We start from the raw sequence: 10,603 nt of genomic DNA, 5'->3' as shown, positions 1-10,603 counted from the left end.
GGAAGGACCAGCCTAATGGAGAGTGATCCAGAGGGATTCCAGAAAGAACCCAGCCAAGCCCATTATTATACAGGGGAAACTAAGGAAAAGGAAAGGCCTATCGACCCACACTTCTCAGGCCCCACCGAGGATTTGGATGAATTACAAGGAACACTTTATGCCAAATTGTCACTATTTAACAGCCCTGATAGGGAATATTTTTTTTCCTCTGAAATTCTGAAGGCAGAGAGATGGGAAAGAATTCTGGGGTTATTGGTGTGGAGGGACACGGCCAGGCCCCTCCTCGAAGGGGGAGAGGGACCAGGAAGCACCCATTTTCCCAGCCCACCCATCCAGAAGTGTTGAAAGAGGATGCGTTTCCACGAAGGTGCCCCAGAAAGGGAGTCAGAAGGCCAGGCCGCTCCGCCGCACTTTGGTCTGGCTCCAAAGCTCAGGCTCCAGGCACCGAGCGCTCGGAACGGCAGTCAGACGGCGGGTGGCCAGCAGAGGGAGCGCGGCCACGGGCCTGGGACGCGGCGACACTGGGGACCGCGGGGGTTGCGAGGCGGCGCGGCGCCTTCTGGCCCAGTCCGCGCCCCGGCGCCGCCCGGCCTTGCGGCTGGGTACACCGCCCAGTGGTGCTTTCGTCCTCGGGGTGCAGCTGCCGCCCAACTAGGGGCGCTCAGCCTTTGCCCCCGTCTTTGGTACCTCCGTAAAGGTCTTGCAGCGCCCCAGCCCCGCGCGGCCCACAGAGCGCACAGCCCCGTTCACTTCGCATTGTAGCGTTTTATTGTTTTCTCGCGTTTTTGTCGTTTCGTTCTCGCTCCGGAGAGAAAAGTGAAAACCTGAGGTGGAGCCCGCGGGCTGGGCAAACAAAGCCCGGGCGGAGGTGCCAAGGGGCCGGCGGGGTGGGGCCTCCTGTGGGGCTTGAGGGCCTTCTCCAGCAGCAAAGGACCCCTCCCGCCCTGTACAATATAGATGCTCATGTAAAATGAAAAAAAAAATTAAATGCTATGAGTTAATCTCTATATGTACACAGCAATGTACACCTTTGAATAAATTAATACCAATTTGCATATTCTGGGAACCTTAAAGCTTATTTACACAAATTACCATTTATTTCATAAATATCTTTTTTCCCTGGGGACTCAAGGCAGAAGTGCCACTCCCTCCACTGACCCAGGAGTGGGAGGGGCGCCTGTCTCTTGGGGGAAGAGGTGGGAGGACTAACCGGATAGGGCCCCTTCCAGCTCAAGTCTACACTGACTTCGGTCTTCACTGGCTTCAGCGTCTCCCAGCCCGGTTTCTTACGAGGTACAGGCCCAAAGCCAGGGGCCCCAGGACTCCCTCCGAAGCTCCCACACCTGGCACACTTTCTGGCTTCTGGAATGGACCGCTGGGCCAAAGAGGACGCCTGCCCCACTGTGCTGGAAGACCGGAGACCCCCACTGATGCCACCTTGAGGCTGGAGCAGATCTGGACCGAGTCCAGAGTGGCTCCGAAGTGACTCTGTTCGGGCAGCCTGATTTCTTGTGGAGGCCCAGGGAAGTGTCCCAGACCCGGGCTTGCCAGAGGAGGCTCCATTTTGGTCGCTGCAGCCCACTTTTGCTCCTTTATTTAAATAAATACCCATTCTGTGCTGTACACGTCCCAAGCAGCAGGGGCAGGCAGCCCTGGAAGCCTGCGAGGCAGCGGAGCGACCGGGTAACCCCCTCACTTGGGCGACTCCCGGCCGGGGGAGAGGGCTCGTTGGCTCTCCAGCCCACTCACCAGTCTCTGGATGCTCTGCAGTTCACTGGCGGCCTCCTTGGCTGAGCCACTGGGCGACAGGCCACCGCGGGACGAACCCCCCACTTTTCGAAGAGCCAGCTCGGGCAGGGGGCTGGGCTCCCGGCTGTTGCCACCTGCAGCCTTGGAGCCCTCAGCCGCCAGCCCCGTGGTGAGGAGGCTAGTGCTAGGCGGGATGGTGACCGGGATCTGGTAGGGGCTGAATCGCAGGCGGGGCCGGGCACCACCCAGGAACGGACTTCGGGATAGGGAGCCAGCTGCGGCAGCGGCGGCAGCAGCAGCACTGGTAGCCGGCAAAGCTGAGGCGGCTGCGGCCGCTGCCGCCATATAGGTGTAGGGATAGGGAAAGAGGCCTCCGAAAGTGGGCATTGGGATTCCCTGAAAGAAAAAGGAGACAAAGGTTAGACATCCTGCCTGAGGTGTTTCTGAGGGTGACCTGGAGGCTATACAACAGTAATCCTTGCTCCAGTGTTTCAGGATATAAAACCCAAACTCACAAAACTGTAACCACAGGTAGGCATGGGCCAGTGTGCCCATGGCCAAACCCAGTTGGTATGCCCATCATCTAGGTTATGACGCAAAGGCCTGGCACCATCAAGCTCTATGCTCCCTGTTACACTAGGTGTAAGGGAAAGGATATCCCAGGTGGCTGAACTAACACGAGCGAAGCCTAGAGGGAGGAAAAAGGGCAGGCACAAGGCCAGGTGGCAAGCAGGCAGCTGTGGCTGATTGGGAGGTTCTGCTCATGTAGAGCAGCATCCTTCCCACCCCTCCTGTCTGCCTGCTCCAAAGGGCTGAAGGAACAGAAAGGCTGGGGGCGAGGGGAGGCTTTGTAAAGTCTCCTTCTGATTGCTCACCTACCCAGGGATCCTTTGCTTCGGCAAGGGGCAGGGTATAAGTGCCAACTAGTTCATAAACTGGCCTAAATGTTCCACAAGGAACTGGCAACACCTCAGTGGCAGCTGAGGAAAGAATGCAAAGTCTTTGCCTGTGGATAGCACAGCAGCCAGAAAACTCTGGACAAATGCCCCTGAACTCATGAGGCCTGACTTTTGGATTATCTGACCTTTGAGATAATGGCTCTGTCCTCAGAGTGTGTGGATATGGGAAGGAGGGCTAGGGGGCTAACTGTGCTGGGCTCTGGGAAAGCCTGAGTCCTGGCTCAAACAGCGAAAAGGAAAGCAGCAGCTTAGGAGGGAGAAAAATGCCTTTCCTGAGAGTTAAGCCCCACTGGGCATTTCAGATCTGGCCTCTCAAGTCGGAAGGCAGGAAAGAGGTTTCATATCTCCCCAGGATTTGGCTCTACCTGACAGCTGGGACCCATTGCACTGGCTTGGGAACTTATCTACCCAGCAACTGTACCAACTGATGCCTCCTGAGTGCTGCGTACCCTCACCCTGGCTTTGCACCTGTTGACCAGGCTGTGAATAGGAGCCCTAGCTTCCCCTATGACCTCCACAATGCCCATGATCATCACCAGAGTTTGTCTGGGGAGGTGTTCACACAAAGAACCAAGGGAGCAGATTAACCCTCCAGGCCTTGGACTCCATTCTCCAGAGGTTTCCCTCCAGCCTGGAAGCCATGTGATATTATTGATGCCTCAAATACTCCACACAACCTGATGTTGAGCTCTGCTTAAAACTCATTTCAGAACTCCTCCCCACTTTAAAAAAATATTTGCTTCTGAACCAAAGGAGCTTTCTCAGACCTGAACTCCTATTTTCCTTCCCTTGAGATAAGATCTCAAGGGTTCAATTTGCCAGAAACCTCAGAGGGAAGAAAATGAATGAAGAGATTCCAAATCTTTCCACAGGGAATATTCCACCCAAGTAACCAAAGAGGCGGCCCTCCCCATTAGATCTCCTTATTGTGCCGCTGACCACATTTTCATAAACTCTCTCTGGGGAGCTGAGTACCCTGCTTCCCTGAGATGTGGCTAGGAGAGTTGGGGGACTCAAGGTAGAGGAAAGACCAGTCCTGTCCTTCACCAGTGTTGAAGGTGAAGGAGGGCTTCACCTTCCTAGAGGGCTTGAAAGGGACCAGAGATATCTGGAAGGTGGGTCATTTTGATAGTCAAATGTCCAAAAAATAATGTAAAATTTCCTTTTCCTTTGTCCATTCATCATAGCCTTTCAGGACAGATAGTGAGCCAAAGGTCTTCCCAAGAAATTTTTCTCTGAGGCTAGAGGAGTGAATTACACAAAAGTTAGGGACAACCACTGTCTGCCAGAGTACAACCTCCCTCACTCCTAGGAGTTATAGGGAAGGAAACAGACTCAGGGTAAGGAACTTGACCAAGGTCATATGGGAGTCAGAAGCAGAGCCCTGGCCCGATCCTAGACTACACCTCCAAATTTAGGTGACCTAGTGTGAATTGATTCTCTCCTGTACAGGGTTTTAGTCCCCTGGAGGGTCTGAGAGCCTAAGGCATCCCTCAAAAGCCCTCTGCCCGCCTCATCGTGCAGCACACTTCCCCTCCCTCCCTCGCGCTGCCCTAGACCACAGGCCTTACCTGAGATGCCAGCATGTGCTGGGAGAGGTGGAATGGGAAGGGCGCTGCGGTGCTTGCTGCGCTGGCCGCGGGACCCAGCCCGCCTGCTTCCAGCCCCGCGGCTGTGCCGGGCCCAGCGCCTCCTCCATTGCCGCTGCCCGCCACCGAGGCCAGCAGGTGACCCATGCCCATGGCGGAGAAGGCGCCGGGGCCCATGGCAAACTGTCCTGGGTGCAGGAAGAGTGGCTGGCCGGCTCCCAGCGGCCCAAAGAACTGCTGCCCGTGCAAGTGGCTGGAGAAAGCCAGGCCGGGTAGGTGTCCCGCGCCCAGGGGGGACGCACTGTCTGTCTGCACAACCAATGGCGTCAGGCCAGGCTCTTTGCCCTCGCTCGCCTCCTTGCGCCCCTCGTCCTTCCGCCGGGCTTCTGCGCGCTCCTTCTCTAGGTTCCTCAGACTGAACGGGCCGTCCCCGCCGCTCTCCGACGGTTCCTTGCCCCTCTCAGGACTGCGCCTCTCCCGGACGCGCTCAGGTTCGGTCAAGCGAGAGGGGCTGGCGCTGTCCTGACCCGGGCTGCGGCCTAGCGCCCCTCCGGTGCGCTCCTCATTTAGCCGCTCCGGCTCTGGGTCGCTGTCTGCGGCGCACGACTTCTCTTCGGCTGCGGGGAGAGAGGGCACGCGGGGTTACAGGGACCCGGATGCAGACAGACAGGAAGCCCTCTCCTGGTGTCTGGGACCCGTCGGGTAGATTTGGAATAGCCAGATTTTGAGGAGGTCGAGTCCAGAACCTTCTAGGGTGAGGCAAGAAGCAGCTGCAAGTCACCTAATCCAAGATCCCATATTTACAGTAGAAGAAAGGAGGAAAACCTTACTGTCATAAAGTCACACAGTCCGCCAGGGACCAAACTCGGAATTCAGCCTGGTGTTTTGGCTGCCAGGGACCGACCAAGCAGGGGAGCCCCAGGTTGGAGGCCCTATCCTACACGCATCGCTGACACATCTCCAAATCCTGAGCAAAGGGACAGATTGGCGACCTAAGGGGTCGCTTCCCTGCTCCCTTCCCTATCCCAGGACCAACCACCTTCTCCTCACCTCGGGCCCGGTGCAGGCGCAGGGGACTGGGCGCAGCACCGGGAGAGGGCGGTGGTTCCCGCACAGGTGGAGGGTCGCAGGATGAGGCGTCTGACTCCGCGCCATCGCGCTCCGGCTTGCAGTGCTCCTCGTACAAGCGCAGAGTAGGCAGCGTCAGCTGCTTCCTGAGGTGGGTGCAGAGGGAGCGGGTCAGCCAGGAGCACATCCCTCCTGCTGCCTTGGGCACCCGCCCTAGGTTGTCCGCCTTATCCCTCACCTTTTCTCCCGCCGGCCGTTCCCTGTGTCCCTGAAGCCCTTGGCAAATGGGTTGTTGTCGATCTTCAGTTGTGTAATCTGCGGGGACCGAGGAGGTAGTGCTGGGTCAAGACCTGGCACTTTCGGTATGGACAGGGGCACCCCGAGGTCTCCCAGTCGCAGAGTGGAGACCAAGGGATTTGGTGCCCGCCCACCTGGTATGGGATGCCCGCAGGCGGGCATCGAGGAAAGCTACAAGGTCTCGGCTCCTCAAAAAAAAAAAAAAAAAAAATAATAATAATAATAAATTTTAAAATAAAATAAAATTAAAAAACTGTTCAAGAAATAATCCTTCAACCTGCTCACACAGGCCCAGAGCTGTGCGCAAAGAGTTGAAATTGGCCCAGGCAAGCAAACAAGCCCGTGCGGTCACACAGGTTAAAATATTCGGCACCTGAGCGGGCGCGCACAAACGCAGCGGCTCACACACAGGTCCCCAGGTGCAGGTAAAGACAAATCATCACACTCACCAGCCCGCACACACGCAAGCATACACAGAACAAACAAGTGCTCACAGAAGCAAACGAATTCAAGCTCTTCCATCTATATCGAATGCACCTAAATGGTGAACGCATAGTCAGGCTAACACCCTGGTTCATAAAGACAAAACGACCCTCTAGAACACTGGGACACTGGAACACTAGTTCACATGGACAGCAGTGCACATGGGCACAGGCCTACTGGGGGTGATATTTGCTCCACCAGAAGGAGAGTAGAAAGGTAGTAAATAGAAAAAGCCCTTTAACTTGAAGGAAAATTATAATATTTCTGCCAGCATCTTCCAAGGGGTCTGGGACCTGGGCTGACTCTGAGTTGTAGCCAGGGGTGCTTCCGGGCTGTGTCACCGGTCCCACCCTCTGACTCTCGGGAGAGTAAAAACTGGGTCCCGAGTTCCTAGCGTTAGTAGAGCTTGGGCAGATTGCCTCGGGCTCACTCTTTTCATTTAAATTCCCATCTCCGAGCCAAGACATAAACGAATAAAATGTAAAAATGTCAGCACGGGGCCAGGAGTCTCTGCTAATTGCTAAGTAAACATCTCCACCCGAACGAACGAGCGCCCAGCTGTTGGTGCGCCCCAGGGGAGCTTGTGTGTACGTGTCCTGGGTTTGAGAGGGGGCCTGAGGGTTTTCTGTGGGTGCTGCACTATGGATGCGTGAGACTCGATGCTCGGTGCTCAGGGGTGGGCTGTGAGCACTCGGAGCTGCTGCGCGTGGGTGTGAATGGAGGGTTGGAGCTCGCGAAGGTTACAAGCGTGGTCCAGGGCCTGAGCACCCCACTCTCCCATCATCTCCGCACCTTGTCGTTTTGGTAGGCAGTGACAGCAATGAAGTCGGTCTCGGGAAACACATAGGTGCGGAAGGTACTGTAGGGCAGCTTCAGGATGTCGTTGGCTCTCACGATGTGGAAGCGCGGCTGGTACTTGTGCATGGAGTTCAAGATGGTCTGCAGGGAGGGCGCGGGTCAACCAGCAGCCCCAACCCTCTGCCCAAGCTTTTCTTCTCTCTGACCTCTTCTTCCTTTCCACCTCTCTGACTCTCGGTTCTGCCCACCCTCCACCTTCTTCTGTCTTTTTTTTTTTTTTTTTTTTTGCTTTTTCTTGCCTGTATTTCCTTTTTTTCTATATTCTTACATTTTTTTTTCTTACAGCTTCTCTCTCCATTAATATTTTTTCCTCGATTGGAAGCAGAAATAAAACAAAGCAGGCGACTGGGGAGGGGGCATGCGTGGAACCCAACTCTGCTTTAATGTCTCTTGCTGTTGGCATTACTAAGCCCTAGAAATCCTATGGAAAGAGGATTCCTGGGAGGTGGGGGCTCACCAACTGCTCTGCCTCAGAATGGGCAGCCCCCTTTGCCCCACAGAACCCCAGCTTCCTGGCCACTTGCTGGGACCTTGGCTGAGACAGAAATGGAGAGACCCCCCTCACTCTTTCCTCCTGACTGGGTATCTGCCTGTGAGGGGGCTGGAGGATGATCTCAAGGAGGCTCTGGGGGTCTGGTTTGACTTTTAAATTCCCTAGTCTTGGGGAAGGGTGAAGGAATGGGCAGGTCTTCCACGCTCAGCATCTATAGGCCAATAGCAGGGTGACTTCCCTAGGACCAGCGTTGCTTCACCCAGTCCCTTAGGGAACCTGCCTCCAGCTTGACTCAACTTGAGAAGGGACTCTAAGGCCTGTAGAGGGTTGAGATTGGAAGTAGCCTAGAGATTACCTGCTAAGGACCTGCTGTTCCCCAGGCTGGTAGAGCAGAGCTGTCCTAGGCACAGTGCAATGAAGTGTTGGGGGGCATCATGGCAGTTTGGCCCGGCTTCCCCCACCCCAATTCTGCCTGCTCCCTCTACTATTCTAGCTGCATTGCAAATGCTCTTAACCCCATCCCTGCTCAGTCTCACTTACGAAACCATGCTTGTCCGAGATGTTGTTGGTCAGCTTCAGTTTGTGGAAGGCCACAGGCTTGGCCATCCACTGTTCCCCTGTGGCTGGGCTGTCTGGGTGAATGTACATGCGTTTGGGCATCTCTGGATCAGCTTTGCCTGCCACCATCCAGCGTGAATTGTGAAACTTATAGCGACAATCATCAGCAGCCACAATGTCCATCAGCAGGATGTACTTGGCCTTCTTGTCCAGGCCGCTGACTCGCACCTTGAAGGGGGGGAACATCCGCCTCGGAGGGAGGGAAGGGGGAAATGCTATTGGGACTTGGCTGCTTGTTCCGATGACCCCTTGCCCGCTTTACTTCTCCTCCAACCCATACAACCCTAACTAAAGGTTTCCCATCTGTTTCCCTGTTGTGGCTGGTCTGCCCTCTTACCAGTGCCTGGGAGACCAAAACTGTGGTTGTTATTCCTGGGAGATAATATTTCTGCCAGTCAGAATCTCTCTTTTAAGGTCTTCCCTCAACCCTGTGCTCAAATCGGAGGACCCTCTTTCTCTCTGTTCTGAGTTGAATGTCACTGCTCTGGAAAGAAATCTAGGCCCTTTAGAAATGCACTCCTTTCTACTGGATCTTCCTGAATCTTGTTCAGGGGAAATTCACACTTGGGACAGAAACTCCCAGAAATAAATTTGAACCTCTCCTAAATATATTAAAAAGGTATTTATTTTGGGCACTAGCTTACAGCCCTGATCAGGATCCTGACCCGGTAGTTCGGGGGAAGAGGGTTAGCCTGAGGCCTGGAATTCTCAGTGACGATTGGAAGGGTAGAAGAGTTAGGAATTGTGGCTTTCTTCTGGTTTTAAATCCTGGGGCGAAAGGAGCACCCTTAGCTCCACCGAGCTCCAGGACCAGGACAAGACTCCTGGCGGGTTAGACCGTGGGCTCAGCGGTCCTGGGGCTTGCTGCTGGACACCAAGCGTCAGCCTGGCGCTAGAGGGATGCGAGTCCCACTGCGGACTTAAGCAGAGAGTTCAGCAAATGCTGCCTCTCCCTGGAGCTGAGACTGATTCAGTGGCAGAAAAGAAAGACCCCATAGGGCATAAGAGACCTGCCAGGGCCGAGCTGCCGGGCCTCCTTGGTTTTCAGACTCAAAACGGCCAGGCTGTTCTTCAGGCGTATATTTTCGTTTTATTTCGTTCGGGGATGTTTGCGTATTTTTAAAAAATTCGCTCCAGTACCGAATGAGAAAAAAGTCAACTTGATTGTGGAGCGAAGCATAGCGCCTCTTGGAGCCGGGAGCCCAGAGAGAACGTGGACTAGGTGCTGGTTGGTGCTGTCCCGGTACCCCAGCCCGCCCGCCAGCCCGCCGGCCCTCTGGCCTCCCTACCTCCCGGACTTGGTGATGACCATCTCCGTGCCCAGCTTGTGGAACTGGTCCCACAGCTCCTTAGCCTCCAGCGTCACCTTGGGGTCGTCCTCCACTTCGTCCTCGGGCTCCAGGCTCTTGAGAGAGCGCAGATGCGCCGCGGGCGGGTGCGGGCCGAGTGCCGAGACGTGCAGCCCCGCCTCGGCCGCTGCTGCTGCCGCTGCTGCCGCGGCCGCCGCCCCCGCCAGGCCCGGGTCGGGCAGAGGCTTGGCCAGCGCGCCCGGCGGCAGCGCGAGCGCAGGAAAGAAGGAAGGCTGCGCCGCCGCCAGGAAGGCGGACATGGGGAAGTCGGCGGGCCGTGGCGCATGGAACGGGTGGTAAGCCATGGCGCTGGCTGCCAGCGCCGGCTCTCTCATCGGGACATCCGGCCCAGGCGCCCGGGGGCCGGGGCCGGGGGCGCGCAGCTCGGACCCCCGGCCCGGGCGGCGGCGCGCGCGGAGGACGGACGGCCCGGGCGGCGGGCGCGGCAGTGGCTCCTTCTAGCTCCCGGTCCCGCGCTCCGCTAGGGGCGCGGGGCTCTGGGCGCGGGGGCGGAGGGGGCTCTGCTCTGGGCTGGGCTGGGCTGGCCCGCTCCGGCGCCGGGGACCACGCGCGACTGGTTAGATCTTGTCGTGATCTCTGGAAAACTGTGACTATCTCACATGTCCTGCCCTGCTCGGATCCCCTGCGCTAACGAGCCAGGCCCCCCTTGATTGCTGATTTTACGCTTTTTGGACCAATTGTGGGTCTCCGGGGGCGGGGTTTTGACAGCTCAGGCCAAGCTCCGGCCGGGAGGGGGGGCCGGGGAGAAGGTGTCGGAAGCCTCAGCAGTAAGAAAACATGTCAACAGAATAAAATATTAACCAATGACGGGCCGGCGGGCCCTGAGACCCCTCCCCCTGGCCTGGCCCCCACCCGGCCGCCCGCTCCCGCGGCTGCCTGCGCCGGGACTGGTAAGCGTGGAGGGCCGACCTGACCCACCGAAAGGGCCTGAGGCTGGGGGCGCCAGGGTCCTAGGGCATTGGGGAAGGACCCCTAGCCGCATGCCGGCCCCAAGTGCAAAGCATTAACACGTCCCAGAGATGAGAGGGGGCGCCCTCCTTCTCCGGCGCCCGGAAGCCCCGCCACTCTGGCCTCGCCCCAACCTGGCCTCCGACCCTGCTCCCGGTCGCCGCCCCGGTT

General features: G+C 57.0%; 1 protein-coding gene across 1 annotated transcript; it reads right to left on the bottom strand.

The window, feature by feature from the left end:
- Nucleotides 1–683: 683 nt before the first annotated feature.
- Nucleotides 684–10,119, bottom strand: Tbx2 (T-box transcription factor 2). The gene is made up of 7 exons (XM_027950318.2): nucleotides 9,404–10,119; nucleotides 8,037–8,304; nucleotides 6,938–7,084; nucleotides 5,604–5,680; nucleotides 5,348–5,511; nucleotides 4,280–4,914; nucleotides 684–2,145 (listed from the first exon to the last, which is right to left on the bottom strand). The coding sequence occupies exons 1-7, from the start codon at nucleotides 9,796–9,798 to the stop codon at nucleotides 1,693–1,695; spliced, it is 2,139 nt and encodes a 712-aa protein (XP_027806119.1). The 5' UTR covers nucleotides 9,799–10,119; the 3' UTR covers nucleotides 684–1,692.
- Between the last annotated feature and the right edge of the window lie 484 nt (nucleotides 10,120–10,603).

Source organism: Marmota flaviventris, chromosome 17, assembly GCF_047511675.1.
Source record: "Marmota flaviventris isolate mMarFla1 chromosome 17, mMarFla1.hap1, whole genome shotgun sequence".
Classification (NCBI taxonomy): Eukaryota; Metazoa; Chordata; class Mammalia; order Rodentia; family Sciuridae; genus Marmota; species Marmota flaviventris.
The sequence above is the reverse complement of the archived record's forward strand: the minus strand, read 5'-3'. Positions and strand labels throughout refer to the sequence as shown.